A 25929-nucleotide genomic window follows, 5' to 3' on the forward strand; every position below is an offset into this window, starting at 1 on the left:
CAGGAATGCAACCTCCCTCCTCCTCCAGCATAGATCATGGAAAGCAAGGTGGTTTCTGTGCCATGCACAGCATGGAAACCACCTTAGAAAGGATTTAGGTGATCAGCCTCATTCAGAAATATCTGGAGTTGAGAGATCACTTTTTCCACAATCTTACTTAAGAATGGTAAATTAGACATTGGGCAATAATAATTCTTCAAACAGAAGGCATCCAATATTAATTTCCCCCCTAAAGAGACCTTTTTGACTTATAATTGAGATAACCTGCTACTAACCAGGGATCCAACAAACATAGAAACCTGATCAATAACAATCTCAGGAAAATTCATGTCTTATCCAGAACATGCTTTCTGTAGCTATTGTGGCATCCAGTTTGAATCAGATAGGAGTGATGTAATCTGCAAAGTGCTTTTGTTTGTTTGTTTTGCAAAGGAGCTGCACTGTCCTAGTTCCACACCCCCAGTGGAATGTAAGAAGAAGGCCTTAGTTGATTGCACAAGAGGAGGGAATGGGCAACCATAAATGGGTTCTTCAGATTTCCTCACAGGGCAGAAATATAATTAGAAGGTAGCCCAACTAGCCTATCAGTATTACTTTACCTGCACTACAGACAGGGCAAGTGGGTAGGACAAGCACGAGGCAGCAATTGACGAGGTGGGGCACAACCAGCCATTAAGGAGGCACCAGCTCTGCCCCCTCTGGAATCCTGACTGGAACTGCAGCCCTTCCCCCTTCCTCCTTACGAGGAGGCAAAGACAGGCCTCCTGAAGCATGCCATTGGCTGCTTCAGGTAGGGCCAAATTCTGGTGTTGCTGGAGCTATATGATTTCGGTTTGGTCTCTGATTCTCAGAGCACGAGTTTGCACAGAAGTCACATTATAGAGAATCACCTTTCCTTATGAAAGTTCTTTGAGAAAATATGCAGATACAAGCTGAAAAGTACGCAGACGGAGAGTGATTTCAGCAAAGCGTACTTTATTCTATCCGGAACAAGACGACTTTGGCCGGCTCGCAGGCCGGCTTATATCCGCCGAGAAACCGCCACTCAAAACACACCCCTACTTCCCTATAGGTTATTTACAGTGGCCGAGAGTCCCATAGGCTCTTGGCCGGGAACCTAGCTCCCTGATTGGAGCGGGCTAGGATCCGCATAGTCCATTGTCTCTTGGAGCAAAGCTCTGCGTTTGTCTCTGGACTTGTCTGGACTTGTCTGGACTGGATACATTACACAAGCACTGCACAGCACTACTTTTCAGAATTCTAAATAGTGTTCCACTAGCAGTTGCAGGTAGTAGTATTCTTATATACAATCATTACACCTTGTTTAGTGCTTATGAATCTATGTGATTTGTATCTCTTTTCTCACACTGTTTACTGCTTCCCTGCTTCTGGCAGGCCCCATATTCTCAATTTTCTGTGCTTTCTTCTCTCCTTCCCACCCACCTGCCCACCCACCTACCTTCATCTACTCCCCCATTTTCAGCTATATTTATTATTTATCTGTTTCATTTATATCCCTGCTTTCTCCATATTACATCATTCTCTTCTCCTCAATTTTATTCTTACAACAACCCTGTGAGGTAGAGGGTGTGACTAGCTCAAGGTCACCCAGCAACCTTCCACGGCAGAGTGGAAATTTGAACCTGTATCTCCCAGATCGTATTCTGAAACACTAACCACTACATCACACTAGCTTTCATAGTAAAGTTACCATTGAACAGCAGCAAGCAGGTAGACTTAGGTGAATCATGTAAGTCAGGTTGCAGCAAGACACCTAGCCTCCCTCAAAAGCTAAAACAGCCAGGGAAAAGGCCCTTCCCCTCCCCCTTTCCTTTTACTGACAGAAGTAATGGCTTGAAGACTGGCAATACTGTTGTGGCTGCCTAACAACGGCTACTAAGGTCATTCATTTGTTAAAGCTGCAGGCACTCCTTTTATCATTGGGGGGGGGGGTTAACCCCAAGTGTGTGTGTGTGTGTGTGTGTATTAGATTTCAGATTTTTCTGCAAACCTGGGCCTTTTCTCAGGTTTGTAAAAAGTTCTGTCTAACCATGACTCTAGTCTTCAGATTTAAGTATCCACACATGGGGCCATGTTGAGAATTAAGTATCTTAATTACTTTGGAAGGGGCATAAAGTAATACACTCCACCCATCCAGCATCTCATCCCATACATGTTAAAAACAAAATTCCATATAATATGTATATTTTAACTTTGGTTTTGGGGGAAATGCAGCAATTATCATGTACATGGAATAATGGCTGTCTGTGTTTGTTGGTAATCTGCTTTTGCGTGACTTCTGTTTTTCCTCTTTTGATCACTATGCCCAATTTTACATGCATTGACAGCATATACTATGATGTTACATACTCAGGAAGATATATTTGGGTCAGCAAGGCTCTAGAAATTATGGTGTCAACATTCAATATTTGAGATACTCTATGGGAATGTATATTCTTGCAAGCCAAAGTCCCACTGTTGTTAGAGGCATACTCTGTTTTGTCTGCTATTACTCCATCATTTCTTCTGAAGCCCATACCTAAGCCTTTGGGTCTCTTCGGGAGGTGGGAGGTGAAATATAATGACAACTCCCACTTTAGATATATTTTGAATTCACCAGCAACATCAAAACCAGGCTCATTTTCTCATTCACTTTGCAGGGAAATGGGAAACCAGATCCTGTGATGAGGTGATCAACAGAATAAGGGTAAGTCACCCTGGAATGAGGAAAAAATGTGGAAAGTTAGATAAACATTCTTTTAAAAAGAGGTAAAGGAAAAAAGCTATAAAGGAAAAAATGGAAATAATTTCTACATTCCCATGGAGCTTCCATATTTGAATGTTGACACTTTTTTGTGATTCACTGGATTTACGCTGTGCTTGTATATGTGTGGTGGACTATGGTTCTAATCCCAGCTCTCCCATAGTTTGTGAGTGTTGTGCAGGGGTCATTTCATAGAAAAAGAGGTGCAGGAGCGTATTAGCATAACTCGTTAGCATAACTTATTTGCATATGCCACACACCCTGACATCACCGGAAGTGTGTCAGAAGGCAACACCCACCACTCAGATTCCACTGGCCTTTTTTGGATTGCTAGCTATTGGGGGGGAGGAACATGCAGATCTGTCCTCGCAGAGGAGGGAGAGCTTGTACCTGAATAAAATTTGGTCTTAAAGGTGCCACTGGACTGTTTTGGACCAGGGGGCTGGGGGGAGCTCTGCAACTTACCTGGCTGCTTCTTGCTCTGACTGAGGGCTGCTGGGAGCAGGGGGTGGGGCTTGTTGCATGTGCCCGCCCCCTGGGCTCTTTACTGCCGGAGCTCCGCTCCTGTGCGCTCCTGCAGGAAATGACCCCTGGTGTTGTGAACCTTTTATCTAGGAACCTCAGATGTAGCAAAGCATTAAACTGCTCCTAGCTAGAGGTGTGCAGGCCCCAAAACAAGCCAGAATTATTCAGGAGAATAATGGGTATGGGGGGGAGTGCGTTGCTGAGTTTTTCCTGTGATGTTTTAGTTGGAAGAATTGGAGCAAGAGAGGGAAAAAACCAAATTCCCCACCACCACCGGTTGTTTTCCATTTCTTTCCCCAGGCACTCATATCTCTACCCCAGCTCACATGAACAATAAGTCCAGGAAAGGCCTATTGAAATTGAATGAGCATAGCAGGTGCTCCATGTGGCAAAGCACTACATTTTTTCCCACCTAACCAACAACTGCAGAAAAAAGTATTTTACAGTACTAAATCCATATGGTCACACTAATGGTGAGTCACCATACATATTAGCACCCCTGCACATCCTATTTCAAGGGCCCTCCACTCTTAGGGTTGCCAGCCTCCAGGTACGGCCTGGGGATCTCCCGCTTTCACAACTGATCTCCAGCTGACAGAGATCAGTTCCCCTGGAGAAAACGGCTGCTTTAGAGGGTGTACTCTAGGGCATTGGACCCTGCTGAGGCCCCTCCCCTCCCCAAACCCCGTCCACTCCTGGCTCCACCCCCAAAAGTCTCCAGGTATTTTCCAACCCAGACCTGGCAACCCTATCCACTCTGCTTGTTATTTGTGTGAAAATGGCCACTATTGCCTGTGTTGCAGAAGTAAACTGTAGTGATGTATATTCATTTGTTTATTTTATTTCTTTACTGCATGTATACTCCACTTTTCTACCCAGTGGGGACCAAAACTCGCTTAATAACATTCTCACATTCTCCATTTTATCCTCACAGCAATTCTAAGAGGTAGGGTAGGCTGAGAGTCAAGGTCAACTAGCAAGCTTCCATGACAGACTGGGTCTCCCAGATTCTAATCTAACACTCTTACGACTACACTATGGGGAGTATAGAGAGAGGAAACCCAAATAATGAAATACATGTAAACAGCTTCAGTCAAATATATGCTTGCCAACTCCAGGTTGGGAACTTTTCTGGAGATTTTAGGGCAGAGACTAAGGAGGATGGAGTTTGGAGAGGGGAGGGACTTCAGCAGAGATGTAATGCAATGGAGCCCACCCTCCCAGGCTGCCATTTTTTCCAAGGGAAGTGACTTGTATGGTGTGGATATTTCTAGGAGAGCCAGTTTGGTGTAGTGGTTAAGTGCGTGGACTCTAATCTGACAGAACCGGGTTTGATTCCCCACTCCTCCACTTGCACCTGGCTGGATGACCTTGGGCAAGCCGTAGTTCTGATAAGAGCTGCTCTTGAAAAAGAGCAGTTTCTGTCAAGAGCTCTCTCAGCCCCACCTACCTCACAGGGTGTCTGTTGTGGGAAGGGGAAGGGGAAGGAGTTTGTAAGCCACTCTGAGACACCTTTGGGTAGTCAAGGGCGGGGTATAAATCCAATCTCTTCTTCTTCTTCTAGGAGATCTCTAGGACCCATCTGGAGGTTGGCAACCATAGATAATTTGAAATGTATTATGTAACTTACTATATGATTGACTTCCAACATCTTGATGAGATAGCTTCAGCTGAATTTTTGATAGCATCAGGAGATCAGAGATTCAAAATGTCCTTAGTATGTAATATTGTCAACTTAGTCCTGTGTCTTTAACAGAGCTTGATATACAGACATTACAGCTGATAAGGCTTATTTACATACTGTGAAAGATTTTAGCTGCTGATTTTGCCAGATCAAGCTGCATTCAAAGCCACTTTTCCTAATGTAACCCTTACAGTATGCAGTATCCAATAAAATCCTTGTTTTGTTCATTTAATTTCATTGACATAATTATTTTTGTATATTATTGATAAATAGGAAAACAGCTATTTCATAATGAAAAAGATGCCCTTGCTTTCTTCCACCAGCAATATTCTAGCAGATAATAGGCGTTCTGAAGAATAATCCATTTGTATGAAAAGTTACACTATTCTGGATTTTTGCTCTATTTGTGTTACATTTCCTTGATGGGTTCTTCCATGCTGATTTCTAGGATCATATTTCAGACCAGTAGTGGTTGGTGTATGTGTGTGTTGCTTCAATCCACTGTTCATCTACTGTGAAACATATGCAATAGACTTTGCAAATAGAAAACAGAGTGTCTCATCTGGCAATTTTATTGTACAAATAGTAAACATAAATACCAAATACTGAAGATGTAATGTAAAAACAATTAGAGGAACAGTTCATATTTCACTATGATTTCAGCTAGTTGTTTATTCCAGAGCTCATCTCAACAAATTGAACATAAATTATCTTCTCTTCACTGTTTGCCTAGGATTAAATCCCAGTTCTGATTCTTTGTTCAGGCCTTTGAATTGAATGTAAAATCTGTTTCAGAATCCTAAAATGCAGTGTCAGTAGCTGAATGGCAAATGACACACTTTGCAAGGGTGAAGACCACAGTACAATCCCTATCTCCAGTAAAGAGCTTTCTAGCAGCGAGACTGGAAAATACTGGATCCTGCCCTAATTTGGGATAAATGAGCCATCATTAAAGTTATACAGCTCCTGGAAAATGGATTGTTCTCCATCACCCTATTATTCTTTCCCAATGTTTTATGATTTGGGATTCATCATCTCTCCATACACACAGCTACTTTTTATTGTTTTTTGCAATAACATATGTAACGTTGGCCTTCTTTACACAAAACCCTAGTTGTTAAATAGTTCTATAGGGTTGAGAATATGAAGAGATAATTTAAAACTCTGGTGCACAACTAGGGTTTCCAACAGTGTTCCCTCTAAGCTGAGTTAGTGTGAGTTAGCTCACAGTTTTTTAGCCTCCGGCTCACACATTTTTGTCTTAGCTCAGGAAGGTTGGCTCCAGAGCGAACTAATTTATGCAGTAGCCAAATTGCTTGCTCACAGCTTTAATGCCAGTAGCTCAGAAAGTAGAATATTTGCTCACAAGACTCCACATCTTAGAGGGAGTGTTGGCTGCCAATTCAGGTTTTGGAAATTCCTGGAGACTTGGGGGAGGTGCCTGGGGAAGGCCGAATTTGGGGAGGGGAGGGAAATCAACAGGGCTGTAACACCATAGAGACTACCCTCCAGAGCTGTCATTTTCTGCAAGGGAACTGATGAGTCTGGAGATCAGTTATAACTCTAGAACTCCAGGCCCTATCTTGAGATTGGCAACTATGTGCACAACCTATGATTTATGGATTAGCTTTTTTTTCTTTTCATTTTACTGTACCTCCTGGAAGGTTAGCATTCTCCTTATCAGTGTACCACTCTGAGTTGCTAGCCATCAGCTGTCAATCAGCAGGAGTTGGGGGGGGGAGAAATGGGGGGTGTCAGTGTGTGTGTCAGAAGTGACATCAGTTCACTCTAGGAACCCTAGAGCAGACTTCTGGGTTTTTCCCAGAAGTGATATAACACTATTGTGCTGACAATGATTTGATTCCCCCCCCTCCTGCCAACTACCAGAGAAGGAAACAGGAGCTGCGGGACAGGAGATCCCCCACCCCCACCTCCACCAGAAACATGGCAGTCCTAGTACTATGAAAAAATAAAATTTTTGAAGTAAGTTCAATTGATTTCAATAGACCTTCTGTCGAAGGGGTTTCATATTGCAGTCTTAGTTATAATATCAATTATTGTGATGCAGCTGATAATGATAAGGACCCCCATTATATGTTATTTGCTGTCATAGATCTTACTTTTGAACTTTGTTTTGTTTTGCAGAGTTGTGTGAATTAATATTTTACTTGCAACTCAAGCAGCATACTTGAATAATGTCACAGCATATGTGTATATGTTTGCTCATGTTTTCATACTCAAAGCATTTTTGATTCTGGTGCTCCCTATCAATTTTTCATCCTGGCGAGTTTCCGGTTTTGGCGCTTTAAACGATGGCGGTGTCTCTTGGTTCCTCCGAGAGACGTGTGCCATGAATCGGGGATTAGGAGGGAGTGTGATTGTGCACGCTCCCCCATGAAGCCCATAAACAATGGGCTTCTAGTCAGGGGGCTTTGGAGAGCCCTACCTCCGGCCGGCAGCTGGTACAGGGGGGCTACTCTCTGCCCTGAAGGTCCTGCCCTGATTCCCAGTACTGGATTAGAAGCGACCACCGGGACAAGCATTCAGAGATTTCACGATTTTCTCTGCCTGGCGTGATCCCAGGGGCCGTCTTAGGACCTGGGGGATCGATTCAAGGATTGATGAGTGAGTTGCCGTTGAAACGAGACACTAAAGCCTAGACGTGAAGTCCCTCTACTATAAGCGTATAAACGAAGGGGGGGAGGGGACGCCCTATCTCCCGACGTTTTAAGCAAATGCGAAAGCAAGGATGGAGGGACTGATCAAATTGTGGCAATGGACTGTAGCGGAGAGTTTTTCTAAAAGAAAGCTGAGCGTTTAAACAGACCTTAGAGACTTTGGCATTCTTTCTCGGCTGATGTAAACATCCCCAAAAGATGGCGACGAGAGGTATCAGGTCGGACGGACCTTGGGGGGTTTGCTTCAGCTTGCAAATTAACGATGCAACCACAAACGCAGCTCCCATCAGCAGTGGAAATATTTGTTAAAAACAGTTCGTTTAATAGGTAAAACAATCTTTACACTCACGGGCTGTGTGCAAGTCAGAAAACAGCCCTCGTTGAAACCATCGGCAATAAAACTCGTAACTTACAAAGATAAAATGACCATTCATAAAGGGAAGCTGCAGCTTTTCACCAATCATTCCTCGCAGCATATTACATAGCCAAGTCAGCCCGGGCAGGTGATCTGGGCCGTCTTCCAGGACAATTCATCATATCAACGCCAAAGAAACTCAGGTGCATCCTGTAACCATAATAATCCTGTCTGACTAAAGCTCCCTTTAGATAACGAAACCTTGCAGCTGTTGGTAATTACCACGGCACGCAGCCTCCCCCCCTAAAGGTAGAATCCTTCCCAAACTTATGCTCTTTTCTGATCACTGGGGCTTAGCAATTTGTAAACTCATTTCTCTCATCCCTTACAAGAGGCGAAGAGGGAGGCGGGATCAATGTGTCAAGGCAGGGCCGGGGAGCGTAGGTTAATCAAAGCAAGTCCAATAGCCCGTCCAGGATTCAGCCAAGAATTCAGTCAGCAAAATGTTTAAACAAGTCCTAAACAGTTCACACAGCCAGAGTCAAACATACCAGAGGTCAGAGTCCATAAATCAGGTGAAGTCAGATAAGCTCAGAGCCGAAGCCGTAGTCAAAAACAATGCCGAGGGTCAAGTAGCCAGAGTTCAGAAGCCGAGTGACAAACTGCCAAGAGTTCAAAGAATCCGGAGTAAGGTCACACAGAGCATCTGCTCCTGTCAACGAATGTTGCCAGCACGAATTGCTCAAAGCACCAGGTCTGTTGAAATAGCATGCTGGCTCATTAACTCATTAGCTCCTTGAAACAAGGTCCAGGCTGCTGTCAAAACTCAGGACTGAATGAGCGTCGACCACACATGCGTGCAGCCTTCCGTCTCTCATTCAGCTCCTGCCGTCTTTGGTTTCTGAGCCGGTTAACAGGTGGGGGAGAGTCGGGTAGTGATGCACTTGGGCCAGGCAGTGCCTGATCAGACTCAGGTGTCTCCTGGGGAGTGCTATCCTCCTCAGGACTTACATTTTCCTCAGTTAAAGGTGCCAAGTCCACCTGTTCCTGGCTGTCAGGCTCTGCTTCTTCAGCCATGTCAGGGGCAGGCATGACACAATGCTTTCTTCAGGAAGGAGGAAAGTGGAAAGTTAGGTCATGTGACCTAACCATAGACTCTGCTTTAAAGTGAATCATGGGCCCTCTGGTGGCTAAAGTGAGAAGTGACCTGGATCTGTACTAAAAGCAGCTACACTTTTAAAGGGACAGTACGTTGATCATAGAGACGTATGAATGGTAAGGAGACTCTAAAGTTTAGTTCTTTGTGGCTGGATTGGCAAGCTGATCGAAAAGCGGTTTTCTAGAGTAAAGGGTTCACTACCCCAACTTTATAAGATCTGCTTGCTAAGAGAAAGGTTGGAATCTCCAATGAGCGTGTTGTTACTGCAACAAAAGGAAAGACTCTTTTGATCTAAGACGTATAAGGAAGCAAAGATGTCCCTGGAAAAAAGGAACTTGGTTTATATCACGAATGGACAGATCCGGACTTATAAAAACTAAAAGATAATTGAAGAAAGAAGATACATCGAAGACGGAAGAAGAAAAACGTGTTGTAATGTTCTTACTGAGGAACATTGGTTTTAAAGATCTTGCCTGGGGGGAGGGAGTAAAGCACGGAGATGGTAATTTTTTCTTAAGGGCTGTGATTATGTGTATTATAGCTTTGGAATTACTCTCTGTTCAGTCAGATAAGCTGGTTTTGTCAGCAGAAGCGATGATTGGCGGGCACTCTTCATGTTTGAAAGTAACTGTATAAGAGTAACAACTATGTTTTAAGCATTGTAAAACCTCCATTCTTGGGGTTTTTGATAGGTTCTTTTTACTTTCTCCTATAGATTTTAGACTCTCCCTCCCCAATTTCTGTTGTAGTTTTATAGAAATGCAAATAAAAAATTCCCCTTTGGGGAGCCAAAATTTTTTTTTTCCCATCCTGGCCTTCCTCCTAGGACCTTGGGACAGTGTACAGGGCCCTTCCCATTTTATGCTCACAACTACTATGCGAAGTAGGTTAGGCTGAGAGAATGAATGACCCAAGATCACCCAGTAAGCATCTATGGCCAAATGGGTATCTGAATCTAGTTCAGCACTCTAACCGCTATTTCACACTGGTCTCTTTGTGGCATGTCTTTTATTGTGCATAGTAGCTAGGGAAAGATTGAAGGTAGAAGAAGGGGACAGCAAAATTCTAATTATAGTTTTCATTTGTTTTATTGAAATTATTTTTATACTGTCTCTCAATTAGAAGATTCCTGAGGCATTGCACAAAGTTAAAACCATCAGTTTTCCAAGCTTTTATTTATTTTCATAGATGTTCTATGTTAGATTTTGATTGACACACTTAATAGCTTAGCTGCCTGAAACACATGCACAGCAAATATAATCAGTTACTTGGAGCAACATTTTATGGTAAACAAAGTTGACAGAATCCATCAACATCATCCGTGTTATAACTGCAATTGTCTCAGTAGTATCTGGTTATGCAGTATACTGCTGGTATCTGAGATTTTAAGATGAAATGTTATTTTCCTCACCCTCTCTTTTCAGTGCAAGCTAAGCTGTGAATATTAAACTTTTAGATATAAAGTTTGGGAACATAGAATTGGTTGATTTATTATGAGGAGAGGGTGGGATGTTTCAGTTTAGAAAAAAGGCAGCCATGGGAAGACAGGAGATAGATTTATAAAATTAGGTATGGGGTGGAGAAAGCAAAGAGAGAGTACTTTTCTTCCTCTCCAATAATACTAGAACTTGAGTGCACCCATTGAAGATGATGCGTAATTCAGGACAGACAAAAGAAAATACTTCTTTACTCAATTAGTAATTTATTATGGAATTCACTGCCAGTAGACATAGTGATGACCACGAGCATGGATGGCTTTAAAAGGGGATTAGACAGATTCATGGAGGATAGGTCCATCAATGTCTACTGGCAATGGTGACTAAAGGGGCTCTCCATATTCAAAGGCAGCACACCTCTGAAACCAGATGTCATTAGTGTGGGACCTATCTTGTGGGGCTCCACAGGGTGCAGTTCTATCCCCCATACTTTTCAAGCTCTACGTAAAGCCCTTCAGACAAATCATTTGTAGCTTTGGGGTTGGATGTCATCAATACACTCTGTAAATCTTTATCCAAATCTCCTGGTGAGGTGGTAGGGGTCCTAAATAGCTGCCTGGCTGCTCTAGTTAACTGGCTAAAAGTGAACAAATTGAAACTAAACCATAAAAAGTCAGAGATAATGCTGTATGGGAAGGTGAAGTTCTTGAGGGGCAGTGTTCTAATCACTTTTGATGGAGTTCAACTGACCCTTGCTGGCTCAGTTAAGAGCCTTGGGGTCATACTGTATCCAACCTTGTTATTGGAGAAGCAAGTTAATGCAGCTGTTAAAAAAATGCTTTCTACTAATACAGCCTAGCCTGTAAAATGGCCCCTTACCTTGATATGGGTAATCTAGCCACCTGGATACACACCACAGTAACGCTGAGACTGCAATGTATTGGACAATGGTATCCCCTCAAAGTCAATTCAGAAACTGTTGCAGAATGCTGTGGCTTGGCTATTATCCGGATCTAGAGTATGTATATTACTTCCATTCTGCAGATACTCCATTGGCTGCCCATTTGTGCAATGATTTCAAGATGGCAACAAGCAAGGAGCCTTGGTGCTAGTGGCTCCCTGCCGTAAATTCAATGAGCAGACTTTCCTTGATTATTACCAGCCCAGATTACACCACCACGTCACACAAATCTGGCGGACTAATGTGGGACCAAAACCATTGGCAATAAGAACCATTACCCTTCCATTTTTGCCATGGTCCCCTGGTTTCCTGGACCGGCCTGGCTTCTGTGAGGAATTATCTGCATGAGAATTGTACCGGCAGCTGATGTTTGTACAGTGGCTGCAAGTCACCGCTAGTTCCGCTTCTCCAGTGCGGCCACCATTTTGGCAAGGCTTTTTTGCCATTGCTGCTGTGACAGTTGCTACTGCGACTGCTGCCATTATTTTTGTGTCTGCCTCTCACGTCCGAGCGGTGGTTGGGGAGCCCGGAGGAGGTCTCTGCCCCCAATGGGGTCTCCCCAACTGAGTTCGAATTTGCCAAACAACTGATGACATCACAACCCTGGCAACATTCTTCCTCGCTAAACCTGACATCAAGGGTAAGAAACCCCAACCTCCTTAGGACTCTGATATATATTCAATCACAAATTTCAAAGCTTGATGAGCCTGGGTGGCCAGGAGCCAGGAGGACTGAGACTGGGACTCCCTGGGGCTTAGGGAATTGACTATCCTTGGCACAGCACCAGAGAGAGATACGGAGAGATTTTCCCACTGCTGTTGCTATAGGGGCTGGAGAAAGCTACAGGACTACTGCCTGTTTGCAAACAAAACTCCATCTACAACCCAGACAACTGAAACATCAGACTGTTGCTAATCCTAGAGGGATTGTTCTGCTAGTCCTAATTAAATTGAGTTGATATTAAATTATTAATTATTTAAGTTAGTATTTCAATTATTAATTAGGGGTCTAAATGAATGATTGAACTGAATGTTTGAATTAATTCAATTAATTATTTAATCAATTGAATTAGTTAAAATCTATTTAAATTAATTATTTGGTTGTACTAACTAGAAGAAATTATGTTGATGTTTGATTACCTATGTATTGATTTGTGCATACGTCAAATGGAAAGTTGAATATAATTGTGCAATTGACTAGATAGCGACTTGTCACTGCCCTTTATTTAATTCACTGGCAAGGTGAATTGGATATTGTTGGTAATCATATTGTTAGATTAGGTGATTAAGCTAGATGGGCCTCTAATCAGGAGTTAGATTTAGGTGGGTGTGCCATTGAGTTTATGGTAGGATAGATGAAGTTTAAACTAAGGAATTAGCAGCACTGGGAGAATTGCCAACTGCTACTGGTAATATTCATACTGGGTATATCCATTCTGTCAGTCAGCCTCATTAGTGGTCTGAGGCTCTCCGAAGACCACTGATAACAGTGATGATTGTACTGGGGATTCCAGTGCTCCTGGGGAGGGGAAAGTATAGCAGTGGGACCAGGCATGAATGTAAGGAAGGGGACAGAGTAGCTTGGCCCCCTTCCAGCCTGTACCCCATCCTGAAGGTTGTAGGTAGTGGGGCTAGATTGAAGGACTCCCCTCCAACATTGGTGTTGTGCAATGCCAGGTCCATAAATAACAAGACCATGGTCCTTCAGGACTTCCAGCTAGAGCAGAATGTGGACCTGGCATGCATGATCAAGACCTGGGTTCAAGATGGGGAGACAGTAGTTCTCTCCCAGTTGGCTCCTCCCAGGTTCTCAAACCTTCACTAGGGGGTGGGGGGAGGAGTGGCTCTGTTAATTTGGGAGGCTTACTCCTTCAGTGCGCTCCCTCCACTGAAGCTTTCAGGCATAGAGTGCACTGGCCTAGTGTGGGAAGCCGGGGAGAGTTTGGCTATTTGGTTAGTGTACCATCTGCACAATGCACTGGCCAATAGCCTATCATCCCTGGTAGAGGCTGTGTCGAGCTGGGCACTGGAGCACTAGACTGATAGTCCTGGGTGACTTCAATGTCCATGCTGATGATGAGGCCTCCACATAGGTGATGGACCTGGTGTCATCCATGGTAGTGCTAGGAGTCTCCCAATATGCAATGGCCCCCACTCACCAGGCTAGGTACATGCTTGATTTAATCTTTGTGATGGGGGTTACAATGGACTGGATTACTGCTACAGCAGTGCCATAGTCAGACTTTTAAAAGGACTGGAATGACAGCTCCCAGAGTGGAAAGACAGTCCCTAGGGGTGGAGCCTGAGTGGTGGGTGTTGCCTTCTGACACACTTCTGGTGACATCAAGGGGTGTGGCATATGCAAATAAGTTATGCTGATGAGTTATGCTAATGAGCTCCTACACCTCTTCTACGAAATGACCCCTGAGTCCAAGTGTATCACAAAAGTTTAGTTAAATTAATCTCTAGATTTCTGCAGAGTCCGGAGCCGAAGAGCTGTAATTCTATATCACAAAGAAGATTAATAAACAACAGTACTAACAGAGATTCTCTATCACTAACTAAAAATTACTTGGGAAAGAAACTCTTTACTCTCATTAGCACAGAGATATAGAGATGATGAAAACTAGGGCTAGAGACTCCTGGTGTTTCTTACCATCTCCAAAGCACCACAAGTGAGGGCTCAGGTGTGAGCTGCTGGACATCCCTTTCCCCATAGGGTCAGGGGCATTTGCCTCTGGTAAGTAGAAAGATGACTGTTAACAGAGATTACTAACTAGAATATTGATACCCAAAACTCAGGAAGTTTTTAAATTTCTTACTTACAACTCTTATGAAACATTTCAGGATAGAGAAGAACTTCCTGACAACAGCTCCTGTGACATATTTATTTATTTATTTAATTCTGTTTGTATCCTGCCCTTCCTGCCAGAGGCTGAGAGGAGAGATTTGTTCAGGTATATTTAAGAGAGTTTCATGATTGACTGGAACACTACAGGAGGGAAGCCCCTGTATGCATTAGAACACTTTTATTCACACATTCATGTGTGCTCTCTCTCTCTCTCTCACACACACACACACACCAGACTGTGGCTTCCTGCATGTTAGAAATTGTTCTATAGTATTTATCATTTTGGGATTTAAAACTGTGCTTCAAGCATATTCCTGAATAACCCCAAATAAGTACATTTCCCAGTACAAATAAGTACATTTGAGTCAAAAGTGCAATAAAATAGCCTTGTATTTGTTGGAAAAGGCAATGTGCTGGTGCACAAAGAAGAGAAGAATACCCTGCAGGGAGTGGTAAGAAGACAATTAGACAGGACAAGAGGAGACCCTCAAGAAACTTGCTGGGAGGGGGCATTTCCCCCACTTTCCTTCCCTCTCCCCCTTTCTTTGTCAAAGTTCTCTCCCGTTTTTCTGCACCCACCCCTTATCTATCAATCTTCCCTCACCTCCCCTTCTCCTCTCACCCCTTCTATGTTAGCTTTCCTCCCTACCCCCTTCTCTAGGAATCCTTTGTCATCCCCTTTCTCCACTCACCCCTTGTATGTCTCACCCCTCTCTTACCCCAGCCCTTCTCAGACAATGTCTTCTTTCCTCCACCCCTTCTCAGTATGCCCCTTTCTTTCTCTCCCCTATTTCTCTCTCCCCCCCGACAATCTCCCCCTCTTCTGCCTCCCTTTCTGCAGCTTCATCTTTTTTCTTGCAGTGGGGAGGCCACTCACCTGGGAGAGATCCAGCGGTGGCATCCCCTGCTCCTTGGCTCCAGGGCTGTCTTGCTGACTGTGGGGAGGCCGGCTGCCTGGGAAGGACCTGGTGGCATCAGTGTCCCCTGCCCCATGGCTCCAGGGCCCTCTTGCTGGCTGCGGGGAGGCTGCTCACCTGGGAAGGACCTGGTAGCGTCACCTGCCCCACGGCTTCATGGCCGTCTTGCTGGCTGTGGGGAGGCCGGCCTCCTTGGAAGGACCCAGCATCAGCCCCTGCCCCACGGCTCCAGGGCCATCTTGCTGACTGCAGGGCGGCCACTCACCTGGGAAGGACCCAATGGCAGCAGCCCCTGCCCCATGGCTCCAGTGCCATCTTGCTGGCTGTGGGCAGGCTGCTCACCAGGGAAGGACCCAGTGGTGGCCCCCGCCCCATGGCTTCAAGGACGTCTTGCTGGCTGCAGGGAGGCTGGTCCCTGAGCTAAGCTCCAAGTCCAGCTCGGGGGACCACAAGTCCGAACTGCGCAAGTGCAGACAACTCATTTTTTTTATTTGGGGGGAGGGGTTAACCCCCCTGTGTATTTTTAAAAACTTTTTGCATTTTGCTGCAACCCTGGGGAGTACCCCAATTGTGCAGAAAAACCGCTTTACCTTCTATGTGCCCCAGATCTGTGGAAATAAGTATCCACATGCAGAGGGACCTTTGGCTATTAGATATATAGATAGTGAGGTCAGCACCTTCTCTCCTGTTAAGTATCATTCCTTGTCTGTTTCCCCCTCCTTCTCAAAAGTGCCACACTCAGTCTAGAGATGTACTTAGGAGCCTATCTCCGTCTCTCCTCTTTCCTGTCAATTATATTAATTCCTAAATAAACCTTTATCTACTCTTTAATCAGGTTGTGCACTGTTGCTGCGTAAATTACTCTGCCAACAGTATTGTTAATGCATACATCCCTGTTTTTACACTTGAGTTCAGAGGGACTATGTTAATGGAACTTTTGGAATACCTCCAGCCCGTCAACAAACAACCAAGAAGGAAGAGCCATATCTCTGGAACAATTAATCTTCATTTCTCTGTCATAGGAATATATCCCACATGAGATATTTAATCTGTATTTATGAATGCATGGTTTCTCCCAAGATAATGTTTTAAACCTTCACTGCACTTCTCTAACGTTTGCCACTTTTAATAAGGCCACTTATCATGATCTTAAGCACCACTGAAATCATTGCAGTGTATTCCAAGTAATTTATTTATTTATTTCATTTATACCCTGCTTCAGTTTTTTCCTCACATCAACCCTATGAGATAGGTTAGACTGAGAGCCTGTGACTGGCCCAACGATACCTAACAAGCTTTCGTGGCAGAGTGGGGATTGAAACCTGGGTCTCCCATATCCTATTCTGACAGTCTTAACCACTACACCACACTGGTGTTTAGTTTGTTGTTGGTTTATTTATGTAGTTTTAGGTTTTTGCTACTGTGAGCTGGTTTGCATCCCATGGGGGAGAAAAGTGGAACAGAAATATTTAAATAAATATGAGATCACTGTATAAAGTATGTGCAATTCACCGAATTACCTGCATTTACCATGAGAAGAACATTATTGCATTGAAATCAAACTATGTTGTGGAATAATTGATTCCAGTTTCCTTCTCAGATATTTATACTGAAACAACTAAGCCTGATGAGCCAGTACTGCCAAAGATAAACATTACTGGACTCAGGAAATGACAGGGAAGAACATAGGTGAATACCTGTGTGTATGCAGAGGGAGGGGGTCTTCTTACATGATGAGATGTAGCAGGACACTGATAAAATAAGAAGGTGCACAATAAGAAATTGCACAGTAAGAACCAGTGGAAGGACAGGGTTATTAACAGAGTTAATAAAGCCATCCCACTTCTCCCTATGCTGATAAACATATAGTTTTAAATTTTTTTACAGCCAGTCTTCAACATTTCCATTTGTTCCTGTTCCTTCCTGAATTGTGGATTCTAATATAGCTTTGTATGTGTGTTGGTTAGTGCGACGTGAGATCTCCAAGGCACCATAAAAATCACAAAGCACTTGCTTCTGTGTTTGGCTTTTGGTAATTCATGTGTATAACACTAACAACATTCTTTTTGTCAAATAAAATTCCAAAAGCTTTCTTCTGCTCAGTAAAGAGATAAATTACATTATCTCCATTAAGTTAATAGGGAGATGCTGCTATCTGCACTGTGTCAGATTTTTAATCACTTTTTGCTGGCTTTTACTGCATAGTGTACTTTTGCTGGTGTGCATTGCTTAAATCTCAGTTTATCCATGTTCTGAGGTGAGCAGTATGATTTTCCAGCTAGCCATCTAGTATTGATGTATTAAGAGAACACTGTACTTCTATTTGAACCAGTATGATAAATAGCACCTATCCGGGGTCACCCGGCTCCCGAGACCTTCAGGGGCGGTGTTCCTCACCCTCCTTACTTGGGGGCGGGGTGGAGGAGGTGACCCCTGTCAACGAAGAGCAAGCTGGACAGGAGGAGCGTCTGATGAGCAGTGGAGGCAATTTTGAGGATGACTGGGATATGTGGGGAGACATGCCTCATCAGGAGCCTGGCAAGGCACTGACCCCGCCCTTCTCAGCTGCTTCCATGGAAGCCAGCATTGGCAAGCTGGAGGAGAGTGAGGCTGATGAGGGGGGTGGGCAGGCAATACACACATATTGAGGGATGACTACATGCTTAAAGCACTGCTAAACTTATTTTAAGAAAAGTTCTTGAGAAAATATAGAGATCAAGGCTAACACAGGTACTCTTAATTATGGCATAGCAATTGTCCTCAAAAGGTCTGCCTCTCCTCCAGGTCTCTGAACCAATCCTTGTGATTTTAGATTCATACAAATCCAAGTGATTGTCAGCCAATCAGAGCTCATGGAACTCCACTGGACGGGAGGGATGAGTCAGCCTTGCCATAAGTGGCGTGTAAAAAAACTGTTTTTCTTCAGATAGGTATTTTGTGGCTCTGGATAAGAGTGTCAGCTTGTGTGTGTGTGTGTTAAATGCCATCATGTCTCATCTGACTTATAGTGACCTTATTAATTAATGACCTCCAAAACATCCTATTGTTAACAGCCTTGGTCAGGTCCTGCAAACCGAGGGCTGTAGCTTCCTTGATTCAGTCACTTCATCTCATGTTGGGTCTTCCTCTTTTCCTGCTGCCTTCAACCTGTCCTAGCATTATTGTCTTTTCCAGTGACTCCTGTCTTCTCATAATGTGACCCAAGTACGATAGCCTCAGTTTGGTCATTTTAGCTTCTAGGGAGAGTTCAGGCTTGATTTGATCTAGAAACCTCCAAAGGAAGTTTAGAAAACTTATTAAGGGCCAAAAGGTAAAAACATAAGTAAGTGTACAAAAGAGTGTTTATTTCAAACATAGGCGTAATCTTCGTGGGGACGGCGGGGCTTCAGCCCCCACCGAAATTTTCAGGAAAGTGCTCAGCCTTCCCCGGGAGCCACCCTTGCTCCTAGCACAGCAATGCCTCTGGCCCAGCCCCAGCCCCCCCACCCCGGGAAATTGGAAAGTCTACACCCTTGATTTCTAAGACATATAAAAACCTAGTAGGGGTCCAAATAAAGCCTCATAAAATGTTCAAAGTTACAAATACACACAAAAAGGACAGTGTATGACCTGACGTGTTTCGGCTCACGAGAGCCTTCTTCAGAGATCAAATAGTGCAAAATACAAGCAACAGAGTCCCTGTAACACACGTAAGCAGGGACTCATTAGCATAATAGGCCACACCCAACAGTTGAAATGTATTAGCATATTAGGCCACACCCCTGACAGCACAGCTCATTGGCCCATTAGGCCACACCCCCATGTTACCAGAAGTCTGGTCATCCAGCCACACCCACCTTTTGCTTCTTATTCCGTTTACCTTGTTTGTTGCCAAAACCCAGGGCTTTTTTGTAGCAGGAACTCCTTTGCATCTTAGTCCACACACCCCTAATGTAGCCAATCCTAATGAGTTTCTGCTGTTGGGTGTGGCCTATTATGCTAATGAGTTCCTGCTGGGTGTGGCCAACCAACTTGGAAGCCAGCCGGAACTCCGTTCCTGTGCGTTCCTGCCCAAAAATAGCCCTGCATGTAAGGCAATTAACAATAAATAAAATAGGACCAAAACTGGAATGCTGTACAGAAAGATAAAAAATGTTTTAGATTAATATTTGAAAATTCCATCTGATATTTAAAAAATATTTTACTGTACCCAAATATACTTACTTCCAATATGGAATGGAATTACACTTCTATTAGCCAGGTTTCTATTAGGCTTTTAATTAAAGTTTGGGGTCAGCTTAGGGAAGAAAGCTTGTTTTAGTGTGACATATGGTTTTTACATCCTTCTTGTGACCATAGACTCATATGTTACATACATGGCAGCTCTGTATGCTGACTGCAAGAAAATATGTGCAAAAGTGGTGTCTGAAACTTAAAATCTATAGTTTTGTAATCTGTTTTGTGTGGCATCTTATCTTGATTATTGTTTTTATTCTTCTTATGTTTTATCTGTGTTTTATTTAGACCAACTTTTTAATGGCCTTTGGCCACACATGGTAAATATTTACAACTACTTTAGTGTGATAAATAAGAATCCTGTCAAGGGCCCGTCATTCCTAACTTACACATACTGGTAGGGACGAGCACAATTTGAGAAACGAACCACAGTTTGAGCATGAACCAGGCTGGTTCGTGGTTCATTTTGAACTGGTTCATTTGGTTGTATCATTCTCGAATAAAAAACAAACCACCTTTTTTCCATGGAGGTTCATTTGGTTCATTAGAGTGGGTCATTCTCCAAACAGCCTGGCACTGATTTAAGGAGAGGCTAGAGCTGAGCTTTCCTGGGGGCACCTGCTTTGGGGAGCTATAACTCAGACATCCCAAATCCAATCTTCACCAAATTTGGAGGATGGGTGGAGGAGTGCCTGATGAAGACTTCCTGTGAGTTTGGCATTTCTAATTTGCGAGGGGACTGTTCTACCAGCTCCCAAACTCCCAAACCAAATGAACCACAAACCAGTTTGGGAAATGGGAAAAGTTTGTGAAAGTTTTTGGTTTATGTAATCAAACGAACCATGAACCACCATTTTCCCAGTTCATGCCCATCCCTACATACATGGAAAGGAGCTCTCTGTGGTTAAAAAAAAGAGTACCCTTGAAATGCTGAGGTCTCCTGTCTGGAGAAAGGGGAATCATTTTTTTTTAAAAAAAATTTGACTTGAGGCTCAGATATAAAGTAGTTACTCTCGCAGCAGAAAGTCTGTAACCTTTGTGGGGTGAAGTTGAGAACCGGTTTTATTTTTATATTGAAGTTATTCATGCAAGTCATGTACCCTATTGAATACTTTATTTTCTATTAAATCTTTATCTGTGTCTTGTCAAATATCTAGGGAAAAATTATTTCTGTTTACATAAATAAGTACAGACTCGGTCTAGCACGTTTCCAAATAAGAGGGAGCGCAGTAGCTGACATGCTACCAATCCTTTAATTGGATTTTGTGTTCCCCCCCCTCTTTGTTTGATTGTGGGTGGCTGGGGTTTAAAGAATCTAAAGGAGAAGCCAGAGTGGAGGTTGGACATTATTCAGCCCAGAAGGCAGTTGCTTGAGAGCCTTCTCCATGCCTGTTTCTCGCCCCATAGCCACCACATATGGTGTCATGACCCCAGGAGTCTCTACCTTCTGCTGCCACCACTCTGGACTTCAGGTCCCCTGAGAAGGCCCAGAGTACCCTCCCAGGCCCATCCAACATGCCCCTTTTCAGCTGAGAGCACACAGGCGTGATTGACCCAGGCAGAGAAAATAATTACACAAAAAGGTAGGGCTGCCAAGTCCCCCCGGGGGGCAGAAATCCCCCCGCCCCAGAGGCCCGTTCCCTGACACCGGGGAATCGGGCCCCGGGGGGAACCCCGCCCCAGCGTGCACATCACAGGGAAGTGACGTCATGACGCCGGGCACGCTGGGGGCAGGGCCACAGCCATACAAGGGAAAACTCTATGTTTTCTTCCCTGTGATGTGCATGCGGTGCACGCGCCGGGATCCAAACGGGAGTCCCCTGCCGGTAAGGGTTTATTAAAAACAACACTGGGGCAGGGAAAAACAAGACAAGGCAAGGTGCTTAAAAAGGGTATAACAGCCTGCCTAGCACTCACGCTGAGCCCAGTGGAGATCTTCCTCTCTCCCAGACCAGCCTGTCCCCACAGTGAGAGCAGGCCGCAGAGAGAAACCCGAAAGAACACTCTGTGTTGCCTCAGTTAATGGCTAAGACCGACTCTCCTCACACAGTTCAACGGTCTCCTCACAGAACCTCCCTCTCTGATTGGCTATAGCCCGTTGCTAAGCCTTATGGGGACCGTAGGCTGTCTGCTCACTGCCATGCAGGTCTCTCCTGGGACCAGGCTGCACTAGGCCCTGCTCCCAGTTCTGCACAGATCATGACATATGGCAATCGATATTATCAGCGGATTACCTTTATCTTTAGTTTCCCATGGAGGATCCTGTGGCTTCTGAGCAAGAATGGTCCTCCCCCCCCCCACCCTGTAATAGGCAGCAGAGAAATTTGCAGTACTGCTTGCCATGAGCAGGACCCATGACATCTCCAAGAGTATAGATCTATTCAGAATCTCACTCACATCTAATCAGTGGGGCTTACTCCCAGAAAAGTGTTTATAAGATTGCGTTGTAACAGTCTCTGAAATCCCTAGTTGTTGTATTTTACTGTATAAAGAATGGTTTAAATTGTCTTTAATGGCTTTCTTCTTCTTCCCTAGGTGCGGAGGTGATGTATATAAACATGACTGCTTATAACAAAGGCCATCTTCAGTCATCATTCTGGATTGTGGATAAACAGCACGTATACATTGGAAGTGCTAGTTTAGACTGGCAGTCACTGGGACAGGTATCTTGAACTGCAAAGTCAAAAGTTTTTTAAAAACACAATGGGGAATTTTATTATGGAAGTCATAGTAGTGCTATTTCTTTATATATGTGGAAAGGTTATATTACAATAATGGTTTTTAAATTGTGTTTTGAAGCCCCTGGAGTTTCTGGGCAGCTTGTCAGGGGTTCCTCACAAAAATCAATACTGGAATACAAACTTCATAAACGACAATTTGCCTAGCCTTATTTTTCTTCCCTTCCAAGGTGTACCACTAGGAAACATTGGGTAAGTTCCAGGGTTGTCATGTATATGTGTGTGTATGTACCTCTAAGTGAGCCCTGAAGAACTAGTTTCTGTTTCCCCCCTCAAGGCCTGTAAGGGAGGAGCCTCACTTAGGTCCTGTTCTGTGGGTTGACTGCAGTCTTCAAGTAAGTCTTAGTATTTTCCGTCTGTAAGTTTTCCCTCCCAGTTGGAAGCAATAAAAAGATATGCTATTGAAGCTACCAGAGTCTCTTGTATGCAGGCTATTGTGCAGGACTGAAAGGTGATCTGATAGGTAAGGTTACCCCATCCACCACTCCTCACAGGATACTACAAGGGTGGACTGTATTTGTTTGGGTTTATAAGTGAGGCTTAACCTGTTCACACTAGATACAGGGGGGTACCATAGGACAGCTATATTTTGACCTTTCCAGATCCAGGATCCACCTTTAACCCCCTAAGTGGCAGCATGGGAGCCATTAAGCTTCAAAACACATGCCATCACAAATATCTGACAGGAAGAAGGGGAGCCAGTTATGATCCCATTGGTTCAAAGCAAGGTCAGTGGGCAGCAGACCAAGAAAGTTGGAGAAAGAATCAAGCTAAGCACCAGGAGAGTTATTGCGGAAAGGAACAAACAAGGGTTAGAAATAAAGAGGAATCCATTCCACCACTGGATGATCTTAACTATCTATCTTGGTGCTCCATTCAGCTTGTTTTCAAAGAGAGGCTGTCTATGCATGTGCACTAGTAGCAAATCCTTGCAAAAAGCAGCAATCTAATTATGTTAGCCCTATAGGGGTTCCATAACCAACAGGTTGGAACCACTGCCATAGCAAATAGAAAGTTTGACAGTCACTGTTTTACAGGGTTACATTCTCATGCCTAGAAAGAGCTCTGACATCAATTGTCAGGTCTTTTTTCCCCCTTTTGCCACAGTTGTGCTGTGGTAGATACATAGATCAAAATGTTGGATGCTACAGAATTTGCTTCCAGGTTCAATTAAAGGTGCTGGCATTGACCTTTAAAGCCCTGTATGGCCTGTCACCAACATACCTTAAGGACCACCTTCTCTCATATGAACCTATGAGTTCACTCCAATCATCCTCTGAGGCCCTGCTTCAGCTGCCCTCTGCCATCTGAGGCTAGATGGGTGGTGACCAGAGAAAGGGCCTTCTTTCTCTAGCATGGCACCAAAACTTAGGAACTCCCTTCCCAAGGCAATGAATAGGTCTCCCTCTATTAGTGTCTTTTGCCAGCAGATGAAGACTTTTTTGTTTTGTCTGGCATACCCTCAGTAATGGGTATTGGTGCCCCTTCTAGTGTTGGTTTTTTGTGTTTTTGATTGGAACAAAATTTTAATTAAGAAAATATTCTGAGGGCTACACATCTAGCCTTCTAGAGTCTCAAACTAAACTTTGTTTTAATGGCTAATCTAAAAACAGCATTTCAGTTTCTAGTGATCCATGACGACAGATTTACTTTTTAAATGAACAGTAGTCACTTGCTCAAGGAAGACTGCAAAATCTCATACATAGGTTTGCTGAATGAATTATCAACTTCTTTTCTTAAATTTCCTTGATAAAATAAGAGATAATACTTTGACTGCTGAAAATATGCTTTATAACAAGAGATGCTGCAACTCCCTCTCCTTTAACACCCTAATTGACACCTGTCCTTTTTGAGGGGCTGCAGTTGGAAAGAAGTTGCTTCCTACCCCCTTTGTGAAACTTTCTGCTCCATTCATAGAAGACCTTGTATGAGTGTGGAACATAGAGGCTTGGAGAACTTTTTGCTGGACAAGTTACAGGAGGAGCTTCCTGGAGACAACAGGAAAAAGAAGCCTTGACCTGGGCTGACTGGGGTCAAGGGGGAGGAGACACAGGTTTGTTAAAACTGCCTTGCAAGGGGAAAGTGGTCTCTTTTTTCCTTGGGATGCTGAGCTGAACAGACTGCTTGTCTGAGGATGAGAGCAGGCAGACATTTCTGGACCATGCAGCTGAGTTAGAGAGCTAGAAGTGTGGATCATGAAAAGCTGTGGTTGGTTTTAAAAGAAATGGGTGTGCCACAGCATCTGATTGCTTTGATGCACAGCCTGTACTTGGGGCAAGAGGATACTGTTAGGACAGAATATGAAGGAACAACGGTTTCCAACTGGCAAAGGCATTAGATACGGATGTATTTTATCTCCCTATCTCTTCAGTCTATTTGCAGAACATATCATAAGGAAAGTTGGGTTAGATTTAGAAGAAGGTGAATTGAAAATTGGTGGAAGGAACATTAATAATGTGAGATATGCAGATGACACCACATTACTGGCAGAAAATAGTGAAGACTTGAAGTAACTACTGCTGAAGTTTGAAGCAGAAAGTGCCAAAGATGGATTACAGCTGAACACCAAGAAGACAAAAGTAATGACTACTGAGAAATTACACAACTGTAAGATTGACAATGAAGAAATCAAAATTGTTAGATTTTCCATTCCTTGGCTCCATCATCAATCAATCAAAAGGGAGACTGCACCCAAGAAATCAGAAGACTGAGACTAGGAAGTGCAACCATGAAAGAACTAGAAAAGATCCTTAAGTGTAAGGATGTCATGCTGGTGACCAAGCTCAAGTTAATTCATGCCGCATTATTCCCCATTACTATGCATAGGTGTGAAAGTTGGACAATGTAGAAAGCTGATAAGAAGAAAATAGATTCCTTTGAAATGTGGTGTTGGTGGAGAGTTTTACAGATACCATGGACCACTAAAGAGACAAATAAGTCGGTTGTAAATCAAATCAAGTCTGAATTCTCTCTAGGAGCTAAAATGACAACTGAGGCTATTATACTTTGGTCACATTATTAGAAGACAAGAGTCACTGAGGACTTCCGGTCTGTGGCTTCAGCGATGGCGGAGGCTCTCTCCTGAACGGGGGAAGCATTCCGCGCTCCAGGGGTGTTGGAGGGATGTCACCTCAAGTGGCACCCCCAGGTGAGCCTCAGTGAGGGGCTCCAAGCCGGGGGCGCTGGAAGGGCGACCTCTTCAACGGCTTTAAGCCGGAGAATTGAGGCGCTCCTCTTTGCCCCATTCGGTCCACCCCCTGAGAGGCTCGGTTTTTACCGAGCATAGCTGAATGCCGATCGGGACAAGCAAGCGGGTCAGCGAATGAAGCCTAATTAAAAGGAGTCTGTGATCAGACTGTCAAGGAACTGGAGAATGAGACGAGCGAAGAAGCTTTAAAAGTGAGTTCCGATCCCCCCCACACCCTCAGCGGCGTCGGGAGGAATCCCAGACGTAAACAAACCGAACTGTGATTTAAAGAGACGGGGAGGGGGAGAAGACAATTAATCACTCAAGTGTGCCAGAGACTTAGCTGTTTTTTGCGGATAAAACTGCACTTGCTGAAGAAGTGTGAAAAAGCACTCTTTAGTATAAACAAAGTGGAAAATGGCCGGCGTCCGAGGGAAAGGAGTAAGAGTGGGGCGTGGCT

The 25929-nt window shown here is 44.0% G+C and overlaps 1 protein-coding gene across 1 annotated transcript in view; it reads left to right on the plus strand.

Moving 5' to 3' along the window:
* Window positions 1-25929, plus strand: part of PLD5 (phospholipase D family member 5) — a 167712-nt gene that overhangs the window by 104162 nt on the left and 37621 nt on the right. Inside the window, exon 5 of the mRNA XM_015424564.1 lies at window positions 22080-22207. Coding sequence (XP_015280050.1) covers window positions 22080-22207 — 128 coding nt within the window. The remainder of the gene's footprint in view (window positions 1-22079; window positions 22208-25929) is intronic.

Source organism: Gekko japonicus, unplaced genomic scaffold (genome assembly GCF_001447785.1).
Source record: "Gekko japonicus isolate JY-2015 unplaced genomic scaffold, Gekko_japonicus_V1.1 scaffold392, whole genome shotgun sequence".
NCBI classification, from domain to species: domain Eukaryota; kingdom Metazoa; phylum Chordata; class Lepidosauria; order Squamata; family Gekkonidae; genus Gekko; species Gekko japonicus.